Source organism: Centruroides vittatus, unplaced genomic scaffold (genome assembly GCF_030686945.1).
Source record: "Centruroides vittatus isolate TY-2023 unplaced genomic scaffold, ASM3068694v2 contig_878, whole genome shotgun sequence".
In the NCBI taxonomy this organism is placed as follows: Eukaryota; Metazoa; Arthropoda; class Arachnida; order Scorpiones; family Buthidae; genus Centruroides; species Centruroides vittatus.
In genome coordinates, this window is record NW_027122570.1 from 180,199 (window position 1) to 201,603 (window position 21,405).

A 21,405-nucleotide genomic window follows, 5' to 3' on the forward strand; every position below is an offset into this window, starting at 1 on the left:
TAAGAGAACTAGAACTATGTCCATATAATTGAAAAAGTCATTAAGATCAAGAATTTGATAAAATCAAATTCTGATCTATTTACCATTTTAACTGAACTTTAATTATTGACAAGACTATGTCTTGTTTATAAAATTGCAGTGCCGTCCTGGCTTACAGCTTACAGGTATGAAGGAGTACCAGTTCCAGTCAGGAGTTGCAATTTGGCCGAGTATTAGGCACATTTTGTATTTTATTTTGACTTTGTACTTAGGGAACTGAGAACCAAGTCAAAATGAAATACTACAAAATGGCAACACACTTTCTACAAACAGGCACTAGTGTGAGATTTGCACATACGTTGCTCGTTGGGAAGTTGGAAATGCGAATGTTGCGAAATCAAATTGTGACAAACAAATCTTTGAAAAAATCCATTTACTTGTCCTGTGTTATTCCCAACATATCTCTGGTCACAATGTGCTGGCCTTGACCGGTTAACCCAAGATATCTCGTTTCGGCATTGGAACGTTTCCCTCTTAGAATCTTCTCAGTTCCTGCATCTAATTATGCACATCAACAAACTGAAATTGCACAGCTGGAGGATACAGTCTCATTCTTCAGTCATTAATTGGTGGTATTCAGCTCGCTGTCATCTCTAAGGCATTTTTGATGCTTCTTCAAAAATATGACTACTGTGAACTGTTGCTGATAGCATTTACAGCCTGAGCCAGCTGCTGGTCTTTATAGACTGAAAATGGGTACCACATGACCTGATGCATACACAAACTTAATTATTTCCATATCTCTGTCACCTCTACCAGTCCTGCAATTTGTATGTGGCTATGTGCATTCCTTCATGGTGCTGCAATTTCACTTTTGAGTAGTGTATACATGATGTGACAGTAACTATGCATGAGCATAATTGTAAGTGTGACAATATAGTGTGACCTCAATTTAAGAGTATGTTGTTCCTAGAAAATCTCTTGTAAATAAATCTCATAAATAGTGATGAGCTTTTTCCTTTATTTCTCACAGTTAAAATTTGTACTTCATTTTGGCATGACTGAGTCATCTTACTCATGTTCCTCAAATAAGTTGGTTGGACAAAGGTTCTATAGGCCCTAAGGCTTGGCAGTGATATTATGGGCTAGTTCTGCTCATTTTGAAGGCTGCACTCTAATATTTAAGAGATGGTAATTGATAAAGAACTGCTATTAAACATGATGCTGTGTTAACATAAAGCATGGCAAATATGTTAATTATAATTTTAAGCCATCCAGATTAATCAAAAAGCTATCATCTGAAACAAACAATTTTTAAACATGAAAATGAGGTGAAAATGCAATCTGATACTTTCAATGTGCAATTTTAATAATAATTTGTAGTTCACAAACTCCTAACGGAATGCTACTATTTACCAAAGGTTAGTTTTTATTAGTGATGATTTACATTTCCATCAAAAAAAAAAGTGACAAGAACAGATACATGCATATTCATGACAGTCTGCCATTTTGAAAATGTATGCAGCATACTCCCTCATTTTCTTCAATTTCACTGTACAGGTATACCTCGCCTTACGTCGGTAATTGGTTCCAGGAGAGGCGACATAAGTCAAAAAATGATGTAAGTGAAATTTACTTGTGTAGTTACGACGTAAGTCAAAACTTCGGTGAAAAACACCAATAATGAGCACTTAAATACCGCTAAATAAGACAACAACACAGAAACACAGATGTTTTCATGTTTCGTTCTCTAGGATTTATGATGATTATATTAACATTTACTGTAAATGTACATATTTTAATATGATTTTATGTGCTTTCAACGCTTTTCTAGTGATATTACAACTTCAATATTTGTGGTGGACAGATGTAAAGTCGAATAAAATGACTTAAACTTGATTTTTATTTTTCCATATACTTTTTTAGCAAATGACGTATAATCGAGAACAACGTAACTCAAAACGACATAACTTGAGTGTAGGGTTTGGAATCACCTAGGCAAGCGATTTCCGCCCTGTTTTAATATAATGAACTTTCGTAATGGAAGAACCGTTAGAAGGACCGTTAGAAAGATCCATTAGAAGAACCATTGCGTTTTAAATCGACGATCGACGGACAATTGGCTGGCGGAAATGTCCGTTGGCCGGACGTTGTGGAAACATTCGAATTTGATTGGCAGAAGGTTCGAACGTTGGACACTGTTTAAGGAGTAGTTTCGGCGGGAATAGCGGTTTGTATCGGGAAGATCGGATCGGATTAGATTAGGATCGTGGTTATCAAAGTTCTAACTGTCTCTGTCGTTGGACGTTACGGAAACCTGGTGAAAGTGAACGCCAGTGGTTTAGTACGAACTTGTTCCTGACTCGGAGGTGTTATTAATTATAAGTCTGTTTGCGAAAATCCTAAGGAGTTCTTCCGACAAACTTGTACGGATATAGTCGATTGTTGTTTGGATTAGTATTTGTGCATAATTAACTGTAACTGTAATTTTTATTATTTTGTACATTTGTATGGTAAATATAAACTGTGTGTTTCGTCAAACCGACTGAGTGGTTATTTTGAACATTACTTTGAGGTATACCTGTATTAGAAGGATGTAAAGAACAGTTGTGGATCGCTGGAATGCTGATCGTAGAAAACGATTTTTACAGTCAGCATTCCATTGGAAATTCAAAAATTACCTGAGGAAGAATTTGTGGTTCAAAAATGTTAGTAACGAGATATTTAATTTGTGGCAGTGGTATAGAAGAGAGTGCACCAGTAACAAATTTGAAGAGTTTATTAATATTAATATTTTCTGGTGTTGAGATAAAGATGTGTATGAAATTGTTGATTAGGTTATTCACTGATATAAGTGGAACTACAGTAGGAGTTGATTAATCCAACATTTATGTGACCAGAGTGTGCCTGATTATTGAAAATGCCAGATTACCAGACTTTTTTTTTTTTGTATTTATGCAAAATTTAAAGAAACTAAGAAAATGGCCACTTGAACCTACAAGCCATCTAATTGGAGCACATTTGAATTTCATTCTTGTTGACTAGTAATTCGAATATTCTTTTCTTTTAAATATTGGTCAATGCTCTTTGTATGGAATATTTTGTCTTTTGAACGGAAAGGAGGAATTAAAATAAAATAGCTTGTATTGAATTATCATATATTGAGTACTGTCATGTTGGGATTGCACTGTATATTTGTAGAATTGCTTAAAATTTATTAATTTTGCCAATTGTGTACATATATATATATATATATATATATATATATCATACATATCATATATACTGTGTCTGTGTGTTTAAACATGACTAATTGTATAAATCAGGGGTGGCCAACAAGTCGATTGCAATCGACCGGTCGATCACGATGTCAATTTTGGTCGATCGCTCGCGATGTCTTGACTTATGATGTGTTACACTTGTAACTGAACGCAACTCGTGAACGTAACGCACAAAAGCAACAATATGCATGCAGTTATTACTGGACTCGTAGAAAACACAGCTATTTAGCTTGAATATTTGATACTGTCATGCGATAGCTTCTTTTCTTTAGTATTAACAATATTATTATTATTAATCAATATTATTTATCCACTGTGACAACGTTCAGTTTCAATTTTTCATTTGTTTAAAATGTAAGTACCTGTTCTTTATGTTTTAAATTAAATTATGGCTTTTCTTACCTATCTATTTACTTGATAAGTGAGCGTTTTCGGCAACAGACCTCTATATTTTTGGATTTTTGGAAATACGTCAATTGAGAAAAATATCCCAGTATCACCAAATGTAGCAAATATATTTATTCCTGTTTCGGAACTACATACCTGTGTGAATTGGCATTTTCATACTTAAAGTTAATGAAAACTAAACATTCTGTCCTGACTGATTCCCATACTGAAGAATCATTATTATCATCTTTGTCAGGATATACACCTAATTATGTTTCCTTGGTAAGAGACTTGAAAACTCAGTCCTCCCATTAATGTAACGTAATAAAATAAATTCTAAATCTGTCTTTATCAGTAGCTAATTTGAATTAATAAATTTTGTTAATAATTACTCGTGTTGTTTTAATTCCCCTGGACGTGAGTTTTTTGGCCCGTTAAATAATTACGTTGTTTTTTACGTAGGTAGATATACAGGGTGTTTCAGTACAAAGAGCACTCCCGCGAGCTATTGATAGATTAGCAAAAAATAAGTCTAAAAATCTTATATCATTCTTCCATGATAAATTTTCCTCGCCCAAAAACAAATCGCAGAAGTAAAATCTTATAATCAAATTATCAGCTGTACTGTGCAGTTTTATAACAACTTTTTCAAGATTACGAACAAATAGTACCACAATTTATACATAGTAATTGATAAAAAAAAATTAAATTATATTTTAAGTTAATAAAAATCTATCTTAAAAGTGTGGAAAAATCGATTTTTTTGGGTGCCGCCTGTACGGAATGAACTCGTAACTGCAAATATCAAAAGTTGGGTCTGGAAATTTATTTTCTTTATGACCTTATATCTTGAAAACTTAATAAGTGATTTAAAAAATAAAAAATAGTTTTGAACATATATTTTCCTTATCTACCCATAGCTCGTGGGAGTGCACCTCGTACTGAAGCACAGTGTATAAACATAGTATGTATTTCACACCCCCCTCGCCACTTAGACTATGCCTACGACAACAAGTCGATCGCGACACATTTTTAAGATAAAAAGTAGATCTTATGTACACAAAAGTTGGCCACCCCTGGTATAAATTAACTTTGAATTAAACTTTGCCCCATAATAGATAAATTTATTTATTGTAGGTGTATTTTAATAGTTAACTAAAACTGAAAGTTCTTCACATCTAAAGTTTAATGTTAAAATAAAACTTCCACACATTCATCATTCATTATAAAAACATTCTAACATATTAAGTTTTAGTTTATCAATTACACTAAATATTTATGGAAACATTTACAATTAAATGATATTTTACTAATTTTTCTAAATGAAGATTATGATATATAAATAAAATCAAACTAACTTGTTTTTAAGAAGATTAAAAATTATTTTAATTATTTGTTTTTGAAGGATCAATTTATGATTTCATCAAATTCAAGTAAAAAAGAATGTGATATCTTTACCAAAGAATTGCCCTTTGATAGATATAAAAATGTGATCACTCAGTTCTTTTCCAGTGAAGGGGTAAGATTTTTTAAATTTAAATTAATATGCTTTAATTTGATTTTAAAATATTTAATCTGTAATGTGCTATATGTTTTAATTTTATATTAACAGTTTATAACTGTGTTTAATTAGAATATAAATAAATTTATAAATAGCAAACATGCTACGTTACCTTAAACTATAAAAGAATTGCAATTAAAACAAAAATAAAATTTTTGCTTTGTCTGTATGAATTACATTTTAAGATAACAGTTGCTGATTAGGTTCGATAAAAAATATATTGTTTTATAAGAATATTATAAATCAATTTGGTCATTTGTTATCTCTAAAAATAATAATAATAGCAGATTCCATTTGTTTATAGAGAATAATATATTTGGAAACAAGCAAATATTTATTGTGACATTGTCACAATGCTGGGCTGCAATTTTTAATCCTATTTTTAATTTATTTAATTTAAATTATATCCTCTCTACCTTAGATTGGTAGTGACTTGCCCCTGTACACCATACTTTTCCATTAACAGTAGAGTTGTGCCGGTCATCAAACATCTTTCAGGGGAAGTTTTGAATTGAAATAATGTAACTTCCAGTTTTTGTCGAATGTTCATATATACTTAATTAGGACCTCCTGCCCCTAAGATTTCCATATCAGGTCTCGTCTTTCATCTGTCTTTCCTTAATCTTGAGGACGACAGTGGGAATTTATAGGTCTACAATTTTTTTAAATTGCAGCCTAATTATATTTGTAAATTTGAATTTTGAGATATTTTATTTTTCTTTGTTTCCTCATTATTGATTAGTGAGTATAGTGTGGTTCTAAAATATTTGGCCAAGCTTTAGGAGCATGTTTTAAGATTATTCTGTATATTTGTAGCCTATTCTTATGAATAACTGTCATGTAATCACAGGGTCATAAACACTTACTTCCATGCTATAGTACGTTTTCAAAAAGCCAAATGTGTGGCCTCCACAATTTTGTGAATTGAATCCATTGGATATTTTCATATTGGATCAGTTTAAATCCACTATTGCCTAACTAAAGATTTATTTGTTAGGCTAATCTGGTGTCTAAGAAATAAATCTTTGTCAAAGGATTGCAAATAATTGTTCAAAAAGTCAGAATGTTCTAAGATTTTTTGGACAGTAATTGCTAAGATGTTGAGACATAAATTTTTCATGTTACTTATTTTGAACATTTTTGTGATATAGACATCAATAATCATTCTCATCAAGCATTTGCCATGTACAGTAATAACTAGAAAAATACTTAAGGTTTCTTTCTGACTTGTTTAAGTATGTATAAATCATGTTATAGCTCAAAACTATTTTTGATCTAGTGTTTGACTTTTTTTTTTTTTTTATAAGAGTAGGTTGTAGAATATACACATTTTGACTATACATTTTAGAAACATCTTGTATATCATGATCAGTTGGCAATTGTTACTGTAAATCCTTATGTAATTGCTTATGAGTGATTACATTACTGTTTTCAATATAATTTTTTATTAGAAAACATTTCACGTAATTTCCTATCCAGTTATGTGGGACTGCTGTTATTAGAATAATCAATAAAGATAAATTTTTTTAATAGCATTTTTTTACTTTAGTCTGTAGTAGTAATAGTAAACTTTTGTTCCAGATTTTTCATTTTGTTATATTTTAGCAATCAAAGGAAATAACTGCTTTTTCCATTGTTGAAATTTGATGGTAAACTATATTTTCTTTAGATTATTTTTATAGTTTATCCACTTTTTCTACTCTTGCTGTACAGGGTTAAATTACAAATCATCAGTTTTGAATTCAGTGAAAATTATCTATATGTGCCTATATTATTTAAAAAAATTTTATCTTGATATTTTCTCAACAATCAATCTGTAAAGATGGATTTTTTTCACAAGCTACCATAACTTTTGAACAGAGAACATTTCTTATTACTGTTAGTTGATGTCTATCCATGAGTATACATACTGTATCTGTCAAAAAGTAACAACAAACTTATTCCATGTGTAATTTGATGACATCCATAAATGGGTTGTTGCTAGGAAATAGTCTATACAAATTGTTTTATCAGACAAACTTGTATAGTGGGAACCAGCGTTATGATACTGAAGTGCCTACTGGTAAGTGAATAGATAAAACTGACTGGTCACAGGTTCTTTGTGCCTCACCCACAGATGGCCAAGTGAAGTTTTCTAGGCTTTCTTCATGTCTAAATAGGAGGCAATTTACAATAGAAAATCCTCCTGTGGGGTGCCCACTCTCTTGGCAAATTGTCCAAGTGTTACCTTGTTCCACAATCCAATCTGACTATGCTACTAAAAGAAAAACATTTCACTTAATCATTCACGGACTGTTAAGTGAGGCTGTTTACATGGGTGATAATGTGAGAATTTACAGTACCAGGCATGTTTTGCAGTTAATTTTGAATTATTAAATACCAATTTTATTAATGAAATATTTTTGGATATCTTATTTTGAATATGTATATGTTACAGTCAAAACCCGTTTTTAGTTAGAATGCGTTTTAACTAGTTGAAACTAGTTTATACTGGATGTCTTTGTTAAAACCCATTTTGTCTAGTTTTAACTCAAATTCATTTTTGACTAGCAGTAAATTCTAGTTTTAACTAGACAAAATGGATTTTGTCTAGTTAATTTATTGCTGTACATGTTTTAATTTTAGATAAAACTAGTTTTAACTTTTAACATTAGTTAAAACTAATTTTAGCTACATAAATATGTTTGGGGGAAATAAAGTTATGTATAGTGATTCGGAAAAGATGCCTAACATTATACTTATGAAGGAAATTATAGCGATAATTTGGGTTTTGGAGGCCTCTAATGAAAATATCATATTCTTGAGCATGTTTTTCAAATAAAACTTTGGAGTATATGAAAAATAATTGTATATTGTGTTTGCAATGATGACTTTTTTACTGTCTGGCATTTTAGGCATCTCCTCCCAAGTATCTGGGTGAGATGCCAAATGCCATTAGGGTAAGATAACAAATATAATTGCATAAAATTAATTTTCAAATATCTTAACCAAATTTAATTTATTGCATATAATACAAAGTACTTCATAGTAAGTATAACAGCACAGTATAAGTATTGTTAAGTTTCCGCCCATTCTAACGTGCTCTATAGCTAGCTGAAAGCTGTTTTCAGTCCAAAAACCTTTTTGAGAAGTCCTTATATAATTTCTATGCATATCCTGCAATAAAACAAGAAAACAAAAATTTATTAAAAATAGGCATATTGGAATTCAATTAACAAAAAATAGGCATGTTACCCCATGAAAAATATGGCATCTTTTCCATTTGTCAGGATAAGATGCCTGTGTTGTACGTGCATGTCTGATCGGGATCGGCGGTAGCTCACAATGGAAACTTTAGAACCTTAACTACATCACACATTAATTCCGCAATTTTTAATAAATTCTATTTTAACTTTTAGTTTTAAGATGATTCTAGAAACATTTCACAACAAAAACTTCGTTCTTATCTTGCTTTTATTCTTCTCAGATGTAGAAAATGAGGTAACGGTAGCCAACTACAGCTTTCCGCACTTAATATTGGCCCAACGATTCATCATACAAACACATGGCAATATCCGACGTCACCGTTTGAAATATCAAAAAGTAGGCATTTTCCCCGCTTACCATCTTACCCCGAATCACTCTATATGTTGCAGTCAAAACCAGTTTTAACTAGTTTATACTGGATGTCTTTGTTAAAACCCGTTTTGTCTAGTTAAAACTAGAATTTACTGCTAGTCAAAAATGAATTTGAGTTAAAACGGGTTTTAACAATGACATCCAGTATAAACTAGTTAAAACACGTTCTAACTAAATACGGGTTTTGACTGTAACATATACAGGGTGGGCCAGCGAAAACAAAACGGCAGAGTGTTCGTGTTCGTCCAAGCAAAGCGCTCGGACAGGTCGATTTTACTCTCGAGGGGACATCTTTTGCAATAAAGTTTTTGCGATTTTGAATACAACAGACAACAAAAAATTTTAAAAACTCATTTATTTTGTATTAACTAAAAAAGCATTTATTTCGAAAAAAATGATTGTTTAGTTAATATTCAGAATCGCAAAAACTTTATTGCAAAAGATGTCCCCTTGAGAGTAAAATCGACCTGTCTGAGCGCTTTTCTTGGATGAACACGAACACTCTGCCGTTTCGTTTTCGCTGGCCCACCCTGTATATTGATTTTATATATATATCAATGTATTAAAAAAGTGTTCAGTCTATCAGCCAATATTTTTGAATAAACTGAATATTGTGTATAAGCTTTTACATTGAAAGATTTAGAGTTTCACTTTTGATTTTACCATTTTTACTGACCTTTTGGAAAAAACATCCTTGATAAAGACTCCATGAAAAAATGTGTCAAAATCCAAACTATGAAAAGTTGAGATTTAGATGCAGTTAAAAATATAAATCTCTTGAAACAGATTATTATTATTTCTATACAAATGCAGCTCTCAATGAGGTAGTTGGGATATTATCAAAGATGTAGACCCATGCTCATAGGAGTAAAAAAATCCAAACTAACCAATGGTTTACACCAGGCCTGGCCAACCTGCAGCCCGTCATGTTAAATTGTGTGGCTCGCTAAGCGATGATATATATTTATTAAAACTTTTGTTTGACGTTATGTGTATACCAAAACAATTAAATAAATGAAAATTTGCCTGTGTCATTGTTATAATGCACAAGTGCGAGTGCGAACTCTTGGTATAACAATAAAATCTTACTCATTTTGTATTTGTTTTGCTTTTTTAAAAGCATGTTTGCCTAAATTGTGGCCCACCATAATGTTACGCGTGATCAAAGTGGCCTGGAAAACAATTTGGGTTGGCCAGGCCTGGTTTACACATTACCCTTTGTGAGATATAACCTCCTGAAATTGGCCTATCCGGAATTTTGAAGACCCTCAAAAATGGGGTAAAATTTAAAAGTGAAAAAAATCTAGAACTTTTTCAAAAACAATTCTAAAAATAACTGTTTTCCACTTTACTAGATAGCTAAAAGATCTTAAAACATGAGAAATGCCATTGCATTGACTACTTCAGAGCATGATTGGAGTTGTGCTGTGCACTCCATTAAGCTTATTGCATATTTAATAAGCATCCCAGTCAGATATTTAGAGGCAAATATCTCATCTAGGGAGGTCTAAAATTTGGGGGTTTAGAACTGTAATTTTAACATTATTTCTCATTTTGTTTTTGTTTATAAAATTTGAAACAAGAAGTGTTTTATGCTAGCTAGACTGATCTTGTTCTACAGCTATGTGAACACATTCTCATTTTTTCAGTTTGAGGTTCAATAATTATTAAATTTAACTTTTAGGATAGTCTACATGATTTTCTATAAGGTACAGTACATTCTATAAGTAAATTTATAATTTTAGAATGTAATGTTTGTTTGTACTGAGTACTGAAGATAAGGTTTTCTCCATTCTGAAAGTGCTATGCTAACATAATATTAAATAATAATAATAATAATAATAATATGGTTACAATTTATTGAAAATTCTTAATATATTTTAAAAATTTTATAGTCTGAAACAACAGATGACAGGCAACTGACTATTTTCTCACCATCTGATGTATTGGAATGTGTTGTTCAGGAATGTCCTAGACTTCTTTGCAGAGGTAAAATAAAATTGATAATTAATTGTGATTGATTAAAAAATATTTATTTAAATTACTTGTAAACATTGCACAATTAAGTTAATAATCTAAACAAGATTCTGAAACAAGAAAACAAAACTTAGATTATAGTTTGTATTATTGATGTTAAGTAGTTTAAGATGTTTTTTCCCATGGTGACACAATTATCTTCCACACTATCCAAAAAACTAAAAAAAAAATGTTTGGTCATCTTTTGTTTCCATTTCTGTTCTTCTAATCCTCTTCTTCTAAATTCCTTTCTTTCTTATTTTTTTGTCTCCACATGTCTAGATCTAGATTTTTTTTCCTGCAGCATATATTTAAAACTTTTTTTTGTAGTATTTTCCCCTTTCCCATTCTTTTGACATACCTGTTGTAGCACCTCAATCTTTTTTTATTATTGTTATTATTTGTATAATTGTACATTCTGTTTGTATTATTTTTCTAATAGTTTTATCTTTTTCTGTAATTTGGATATTTTTTGTTGGTCTCTCTCAATAATCTGTTTGAATTCTCAATATCTTTCTTTTATATGTTTCACTTATACTTCACTTACATTTTGTGTTTCTGTGCTATATAGTGTAATCTGTACAGTTGTTTTGTATATTATTTATTTCATCCCATAGTACTGAGTTCACAGTCTCTCTTCTTCCTTCACATATTTTTTTTTCTATCTCTTGTATATTCTTGTAAGGATATATCTTAAAGTATGAGGCATGTTGCATTCCTGTAAATAAGCCTGTGGATGTATTAAAATAATTGAATACATAAGGTCCCATTCTTAAAGATTTATTAATCAAGTAAATATCATATATCTGATTAGTAATTCATTTATGGTCTGCTTTATAATAATCCATTTCAATTTCTTAAGATAGCCCTTATTAATTATATAAAGATAATTAATGCTGCTTTTTCTCAGATTTTGCAGATCTTTTTCCTGGTAGAGAGATAGAAAAAGAAAAACTGACTGTAATTACATTATGTCAAAAAACAAGACATGATATGAGTACCTGGAGTGAAGAGATAGAATTAGAAAGAGAAGAATTAATTGGTTATGTGAGTAAATTATTTGTAATGAAATATGATAAATTTTTAAAACTAATTTAAAGTATAATGTGTATATAAAATTTGTAATCAAAAAGGTCTTCCAAAAAGAATGCTACTATTACTGTAATTATGTTAATGTGAGGGGCTAGCCCAGGGGTATTGTGTTTGGAATGCACTCGTATACCACTTAATCGGCTGTCCGCATTAGTTGGGAAAACTGGCTCGCAGAGTCAAAGGATGGCTTCCTAAGATTTTAATGAGTATCAGGATTCCGTGAGGATCCCCTGTAAGTTGTTTTTCCTGACACCAGCCTAGCGTTAGGCACGCTAATATCCGTTCGTGAGGAATTTCAAGCGGGAGGGTCGTGAGTAAGTGGAAAGGCTGTTTGCTCAGATTTGAATCAAGAATGAGATCATGTTAGAATAATAACAAGGATTTATTAAAATCAAAATTTAAATGAATTACAAATTAATCTATTCAAAAACCTATTCTCGTGGAGAGAGAGCTTACAATCGTTCTAAATATTATACTACCTTCACTTGAGGTTTGATCTTCTTAAATCTCGACATGTTGTGATAGGTATTCTGGAGGATGCGGAATGGGAGAATCAATCTTCTATGTGCTCAGTATACATTATGATACCTTCAAGACCATGGGAGACTGCCTAGTTGTTATGGCAATTTCTGTCCTCTAAGAACTGTGCAAAAAGGTGGAAAATCTACCCCTTTTTATAGGGACGGCTGGGTAACTGACTCAGCGTCATAGGACAGTGAGTAGTTTTTAGTCAACCACTAAAAGGAAGTTCATTTCCTCCCTTTCTCGGAAACGAAAAATGTACATCCTTTTTGTTAAAATTTTATCAAAGAAATAAAATATTTTGTTATAATAATTAATTCCTTAATCTGCAGATTTCACATTAATTATTACCTGAAAAGTATGAAATGTACACCAATTGATAGATTAACAATTCTCCCATTGGTTAGTGTAGATTGCATACTTCTCTGGTAAAAATTAATATAATTACAATAATTGAAAATGGTAGCATTCTTTTTGGAAGACCCTATATAAATCTGGCTATAATTATAATTATAAAGATGTGCAGACAATAATTATTTGTGGCTTAATTTTAGTAGATAATGGAACAAAAATTTATTTAATTTTTAAACATCTGATAAAACAGGATTTTCCTAAATCACCAGCTTTAAAATAAATTATATATTTACTTTTTAGTTTATAAAAGCTGCAGAAGATATATGTGCAAAACTGAATGAAGTCGGATATTGGGCAGATTTTATTGATCCTTCAAGTGGAAGACCTGTATGTGTAATTTAAGTTGAAATAGCATAAGAAATAAATAAAAATAAATTATGGCAAAGTTTTAACCTTCTTTTAATATATTTTACAGTACTTAGGACCATACACAAATGCAACTATGTTTGAGACTGACGAAAGATACAGACATTTCGGATTCATTATCGAAGATCTCGGTTGTTGCAAAGTATTATCACATCATCTGTGGGGCACTCGTGCATTTGTCGGTTCTCTCTTTACCAATGCACCTCTAAATAGTCCAGAAATTCAAGAAATTATAGAAAAACACAAATCTAGGAAGATTTATCCTTAAAATTGTTGAGGGTTAATTTTCTAAAAATGGCATTGTACAATTCTGTAAGTTTCAGAAACCCATAAAATTATTACATTATCAGTTTGTTTTGTAAATAAATGAAAAAATGAGACACTACTTTTATGTAATAAAGTTTGGTACCAGTTTTTAGCAGTTATATAAAAGTTTTATTTTTTGAAAATTTTTGTTTCTTATGAGTAAATAAACCACACACAGTTTTAAAATTAATCTATTTTCACTTTTTAATATGTTATTTATATAAATGTATCAGAATATGCTTGATATTGAATTTATATAAATAATATATTGAACTTTTTATAGTAAAGGATTGTGGAATATTAAATGTTAACTTTTTGATATTTGTTATTGACATTACCTAGGTACTGTGCTCTCCTATTTGTATGTATTAAATGCCATTTTTTTCTGTGTGATAAAATTGTTTGTTTCATTTTTTTGTTTTAATATTAACCATATTTTAAAAATGGAAGAACATGCAACTGATCTGATTCTTTTCTGTTTTTATGTAAAATTTATTTTTTCATTTATTAAAAATGTTATCAAAACCAATACCCATAAAGTATTTCTGTAAATATATACTTTGGTTAAAAAAAAGTTTAAGTTACTTGATCTAATGATATTTATAAGTAATACAAATGGTTTCATGGTCTTCTAAAATTAATACTCCATTTTAAATTATTGTAATTATGTTAATTATGAAAGAAAGTATTAATAAAGTAAGATGGAAAATGAAACTGAAACTGCATTCAGATATCTTGTTATCTACTGCTAGAAGTGTTTAAATGAAAATGGTGACATGACAACAACAGAGAGGCACTTTGCAAAGTTGGAATCACTTGTCATTGTGCAACATGAACAATTCTATACAGCCACAGAATTGATTGTCTAGGAAGGAGTGACAACAGCTGTACTGTGGTGAGTGTAGGAAGAATTTGAGTATCAGTTGAATGTGTGACATGAAATGAATGCATTGAGAAATTGTAATGGACAAGTGTGAAACTTGGACTGTTTTCCAATGTTTTAGTGTACTGTACACTAAAACATTCCTGGATAATAATTAACATAATTACAAGAATTTAAAATGGTAGCATTTTTTTTGGAAGAACCTGTATTTGTCAGGTCACTATTGAAACTAATGCATGCACAAGCACACATGGGCAATCTATCTATCTATATCTTATTAATTTCTCACAGATCAAAGATCCACTAATAAAATGAAAAATTTGACAATTATCTCATATTTTGTTTATAGATTAGTGAAATAATATAATTGTGTGTCTGTAATGCTTAACATTATTTTCAGATTTAGGATGTCAGTATAACAAAATTGTGAAGGTAATTTGTTGCAATTAAATTTTATTACACTGGAACAGTCAAAATGACAATTTTGAAAAAGTTCTGTTCTTTAATAATGAAACTTTTTTTAGCCTTGATAGCAAAGACATCAATTTTTCTAGTACTGTGCATGCACTCTAGACCCAAATTTTACACTTAAAAATTCTTGATTTGCTATAGTTTCTTATACAATTTTGAAACTTTTCCATCTTTTTAATCTCTGCCTTGTGGGCATCAAGAAAATCTTTAATTGTGCTCATTATGGGTTTGATCAGATCCATGAGTAGCCAACCAGTAAGGAATGAGACCAATGTATATTTGAGCCAATTCATGCAAATATACAAACCCAGAACCACCAGTGGCAGGCCAGAATCTTTATTGCCACAACTACTTCATGTCTGACAAACTTTGTAACAAACACTCTGTCTTGAACAAACTAGTAGCAGCCTGTAATCATAGTTTTCAGAATAACTGTCATTTAATTAGGAAATCTACAATTTTCTGTTGTACTGTCTGTGCAATCAAAATCTTTCCATAAATTCCCAAACTGGGTCATGGCATTCCAATACACTATCTGGCATGACTTTTCATTGTAAATGTCTTCTGCAGTTATGATACAGATTGTTTTAAAGATTTTCTTTTGTGAAAGGTTGCTAGTGATATTTGTTAAATCCCTCATTAATTTATTTCATTATACTAACATTTGTTATAATAATATACAGGGTGGGCCAGCGAAAACAAAACGGCAGAGTGTTCGTGTTCGTCCAAGCAAAGCGCTCGGACGGCGATTTTACTCTCGAGGGGACATCTTTTGCAATAAAGTTTTTGCGATTCTGAATACAACAGACAACAAAAAATTTTAAAAACGCATTTATTTTGTATTAACTAAACAAACATTTATTTCGAAAAAAAATGTTTGTTTAGTTAATATTCAGAATCGCAAAAACTTTATTGCAAAAGATGTCCCCTCGAGAGTAAAATCGACCTGTCCAAGCGCTTTGCTTGGACGAACACGAACACTCTGCCGTTTCGTTTTCGCTGGCCCACCCTGTATAGTAAAATATCAATTTTCATAATTACAGTTATGACATTGCTTGCTTTACCATATTGTTTCAATTGGGATTCAAAATCTTAAGAAAACAATTTGTTTTGTATAATCAATTGAATAACACAATTTAGAAAGAGAGCAATTTTGTGTAATTTACTTGAGGCATTATCAACTGTTTAGGTTCTAAATGTGTTTGATTTAAAGTTTAGAACAATTGAAAAAAATTGAGTATCAAACAAAATTTTTTAGAATTAACACCACCTTTGAATTTAATTTAAAATTTACAAAATAAACATCATCTGTAAAAGATATGTAATTTATTATATACTGTAATTCCAAATTTCATAAAAAAAATTAACATTAGAATGTTACAAGAATATATTCAAAATTAAATTGAATATGTCTCAAAAAGTAAGATTTACTGTGTAGTGAATGCAAGATCTTTTAATTTTAAATCAGAAAAATGATAACATTTTGGATCATAAATGAAGATTTTTCTGTAAAAGTCTCAATTGCTCAGATATAAAACAGTACAGTAGTTCGGTGTTAATTAACAATGACCCTCGAGACTACCCGTAAGGGATGATGTCGACTGATGACTAGCAATTATTATGCAATTTTGGCCTTGATGAAAGTTACATTGTGCAGATATGTGCAGTGAAATATTACCATATCATTGTTAAATTTTTCTTCACAAATCTGAAAACAAAATTTAACAATCAAGTACACACAAATGTGTCAGTTAAAAATTTGTGGAGAAGAATAATGTATTTTCTTAAATTAGTTGAATATTCTGACAAAACTATACTTATTAGCACAAGTAAATATCATTTGAATAAATTGACAAGAGCATCTTTCAAAGTAGGAGCCACATAGTAGTGGATTATCACAGGTGCAAGCAGCACCTGCTTGGGGCCTCTGAAAGTTAGCAGCTTGAAAAAGAGACATTCTGCAAACCCCAGTCACAGATATCATCATCAAGACAACTTTTACTACAGTTTACAATAAATTTTCATTACTTAATAACAGAAGATATTTTCTCATGGCCAAAAAAAATTTTATTTAAGTAATATTTAAAATTCTATGTTTACATATCTACTAGCCAATCAAATAAGTGCAGTTGATCTCTTAAAAACTCATTCATTTGCACAGTTGCAGTTTGCAACTGCTTGCATTTGGTACGGTTGGTGTTTATAGTGTTTTTTTTTTTTTTTTTTTTTTTTTTTTTGCAAAAGAAATACTATAATAATATTGTGATTAGTGATTATTACAATTAACTGCAAGAACTCATTCAAAACAGTAAAATGTGCTTTAGTTGATTATTAGAATCATACCGTCAAATTTCAAATGGATGGATCAGTATTTTACTTTCACAGCTATTATGTATAACAGAGGGAAAGTATGGCAGTCAGTCAAAAAATGGACTCGTAACCTTGAAATGTCAAGAAATGCAAAATTTCCCAAGTTCAATGTTTTTGGGTGTGCCACAATTTTGTTCACCTACTTTGAAGTTTAATAACTCCTTTGTTGTTGAAAATTTCTGAAATTTTGCAGGGAGGTTTTTGTATTAGAGGCATTGATGCTATTAAATTTTGGAGGTTAAAGGTCAATGGTGTGGGGAGATAGCTAGGGGTCATGTATCAAGTGGGATTGAATTTAAAGAATTATTAGAATTTACAAATTTTTATACAGTAAATCTTGTAAAAGATGATGCTACACACAATTTTAAATTTTTTGCTGGGAAAGTTACACAATTCCTTGCCGGAAGTTTTTTGTTAAGTTATAAATTTATTTGACAGCATTATTTAGTATTTAGAACAAGGAGGCTTCAAAACCAGGTTGCACTTGGGGCTCACCAAATGCCTGATCTCCCACTGTAAAAAGATAACCAAAACTCACAAAAAAAGCCAAAATTTTACAAAATATTGGCTAAATTTACTTATTGCTTTCTTAAAGTTTTGGCAAAAATATATGAATTTCAGCAGGTAAGCAAAAGGGATGTTGATGTTAACCAATATTGCACTGACTACAAAGAAAAGTTGATGGTAACCATTAACCAACCAGATTTTTCTCGAGCAGAGTTAAGAGTACATTAAAGTATAGGGGTTCTTCCAGGACATCAAAAACAGGTGATACTAATAGTTGATGGATAATAAAAGGCAATTGTATTCCATTTTTTTATTCTAGACTGCAGATGATGATTTTATTTTAAAAATAAATTCGGAATAATAACCCACCTGAAAGTCAGGAAATTTGCCTCCTTGACTGTCTTGTTGGTTTTTTGTGACAGTCTGCAAGCAGCAATTTTTTATAAGTTGCATTGCACCACATTACTTTATGGTGCAATGCAACTTATGAAAAATTGCTGCTTGCAGAATATTTTTAGGACCCAAAATTTCTCCCAAACATATAGAAAATGTTCCCAAAAATTATTGCACACAAAATAAAACCATAATATATGAATTAATAATTGTTATTACATAGTTTGAAAAATTCAAATTAAATTATACATATAATTAAATAGGTCTACCATACAATTTGCCATACAACATTAAACTGATAACATAAAAATAAATTAAATTGTTCTTTTAAACTTATCTAAAATGAGTATGTCATCATTGTCATCGTAGGATAGCATGTACTGTACAATTATGAATTTTATGCAATACATTGACTAATAGAAATAAAATTGAAGTTGGTGTCATAAATGATTATTTTTATTTTTAGCATAGACAGTAATTAAGACTTTTTGACATCCAAAAATGCAAAACTTATTTTTGATAATGACTTCAGAATGAATTTTTATAAGGCTCAAAAATTTCAGTTAAGGACAAACTTCAAGTAACAAACACCAAAAAATACTTTAAAAAGGAAACTTTCAGATTTGGCAAGAAAATTTTTTAGAAGAAAAAGAGTTTTAGAAGAAAAAGAAGCATATTATATTATGCAAATTAAAATAAAGATACACTGTTTATAATAAGAATATTAAAACTATTACAGTGAAATGTGTGGGGTGTGTATGAGTAGAAATGTAATCATCAAAAATTGGTTGTTTTGTTACTATACCTAAAGACCAAGTTCTTAACCAGTTCTTTAAACTTTGCACAACCATCAAATGAACCAATATCATTTTTAACCAAACTAATTTAAATTTTTATATTTTTTTTACAATTTTAGATTTAATAAGTGAGTCTTATTACACAAAGACTTATTACTCTATTGCATTGTAAGATTGAATTTTAAAATCACTCAAAATCAAACCTTATAAATTATATATTTTTATTTTATTCACACAATTATTGCAGACATTTACTTCTTTTACTGATAGTTTTTAATAGGGCTGTGGAGCCAGAGTTGGCCTATTAAAATCATCAGGAGTCGGAGTCGAGTATTTTTTTACTGACTCCGCAGCCGTTTTTAAAATTAATCTGCGCTAATATTTATTGATTGTGTGAAAAATTATTATAAAACTAACAGGTAAGCTTGGAATTGCCCCGGCAAAAAATAAGAACAAACATTAAGAATATTTCATACTTCTAACCCTTCTATTATATTATAATATTTGATTTATATTTACAAAGATTATCTTATGTAAGGGTCATCATACCAAGTGACCAATCTAACACATTTTAAAAATTCTTTAAATTGTGTACAGTAGAGGAATAAAGAATTTTTAAAATGTGTTAGTTTGGTTACTTGGTGTGATAAACCCTTACATAAGATAACTTTTGTAGTTACATAAATCAAATAAGTACTCATTTTTGAACCTTTGTATCCGGTACTTTTTTACTCTCCACAAAACAAACATTTTTGGCCTCACTCGAGGTCTGCTTCAGGTTATAAGAACAAAAGAAAACTGGCTTCCCAATTATTTGAATTATTCTTCGAGGAACATTTAGCTTTAAAATATATTCGAACATAATTTTCAAATATATGCATGCACTACGTAGTGTTGTCATCATCTTGTTTTTCGCATACGTAATGCCAGGCGTATGAAAGTGCGTTGCCGTCTTTAGAGTTTATACCATTTCCCTGCACGGCTGGCCCTATATTTCAAGGGCTTCGAGGGCCCTGATGTCTTCCGTCTGAAAGGCTCTATTTATCAATCTGGCATTGGATAGGTCCGCGTGAATCTCTGGTGGTGTAACAAGCATGATTTATATCGTATCTGTGCTCCTTGAGCCTCTGTTGGATGGAACGTTTAGTGGAGCCAATGTATACTAATTCTCGCCTAAATCTGTCATCCCTCACTGGAATACTGTATACACCTGGAGCCCGAAGATGGTTCATTTTGTCTTTGGCGTTGCGCAACAATTTATATATATCTGGGGACCTTCTGTATGTCAATCTGGTACCAGTTTTGGTTGCAATTTCTTTATATAAGGCCTGAAATCACCAGTTGTATTTGACAACTGCATATCCGCTGGCTGGTTCTTGATTCCGATCCTCATTTCTAGCCCTTTGAGTTATAATATTAAATGTTATAACAAATGTTATAATCTATATATATAATCGAGACGAGTTGATAATGATAATAATAATAATAATAATCAGTGCAGAGCCCAAATGGTTAGGAGTTGAAAGTTGAAATTTGGTACACAGTTAGGGTACGTCACGAGAACGCACACTAAGAAGGGATTTTTCGAAATACCTCCCCACGGGGGAGAGGGACAGGATTAAGGCTTAACACTTCCATCAACAATGGAAGTGTCAAGTAACAATGGAAGTGTCAACAATGGAATTGTTAAGAGAAAGCGGCGTGCAAGACGCAGTTGCAGTTTTTTTCGTTTTTGCGGGAAATCGAACATATTTTTAGACCCATCTAAAAATTCTGTAATTAATCTGGAAACAGGGGTGACCCAATTCTTGCATTCTGTGAAAACGGGTAAGATTGACTGTAACGTAATAATCTTAATTTTCGCTAAAACAGTTAGGAATTGAAAGTTGAAATTTGGTACACAGATAGGGTACCAAATTTAAGTACCAAAGTGTTAAGTAACAATGGAGAACAAGAAAAGCGATGTGCAAGATTTACAGGCTCTGGAAAAAAAAAAAGAGTAATATGTTAGAACACATTCAATTTTCAAATTTAAACAGATTAGTTCGGTTTTTCTCGACCTTTCTTCTTTAGAACGTTCGATGAAAATCGAACGATATAACCAGAACACAGTGAAAATCGAACAATATTAGAACATTCGATTTTCAAATTCGACCTTTCTTTAGAAATACTTAGTTTGTTGATGAAATTACTCTTTTTCTTTTGTGACTATAAAGTAATAATTTTAATCTTCGCTATCGTTACTTTTGCCCGAGCAACACCAGGCCTACCTGCTAGTATATTATAATACAGTATCTAACAAACATTAAAATGAAAACCATAGAGTTTGGTTATTTTAGCCTACCATTGTCATGTAAATTTATTGCGATACTTGGATGGTAAGAAATGGCACAATTTCATCAGTGAAGTATACAGCAATTGAAAATACAAAATCTTACATTT

The 21,405-nt window shown here is 30.9% G+C and overlaps 1 protein-coding gene across 2 annotated transcripts in view; it reads left to right on the forward strand.

Moving 5' to 3' along the window:
- Nucleotides 1-14,071, forward strand: part of LOC136983197 (cobalamin trafficking protein CblD) — a 41,742-nt gene extending 27,671 nt beyond the window's left edge. The window contains exons 4-8 of one of the 2 annotated variants that reach the window (XM_067279883.1): nucleotides 5,053-5,166; nucleotides 10,722-10,815; nucleotides 11,753-11,889; nucleotides 13,111-13,197; nucleotides 13,286-14,071. In XM_067279883.1, coding sequence (XP_067135984.1) covers nucleotides 5,053-5,166; nucleotides 10,722-10,815; nucleotides 11,753-11,889; nucleotides 13,111-13,197; nucleotides 13,286-13,504 — 651 coding nt within the window. In that variant the 3' untranslated portion in view covers nucleotides 13,505-14,071. The remainder of the gene's footprint in view (nucleotides 1-5,052; nucleotides 5,167-10,721; nucleotides 10,816-11,752; nucleotides 11,890-13,110; nucleotides 13,198-13,285) is intronic. The other variant, XM_067279884.1, reaches the window with a different exon arrangement.
- The last annotated feature ends 7,334 nt before the right edge of the window (nucleotides 14,072-21,405 follow it).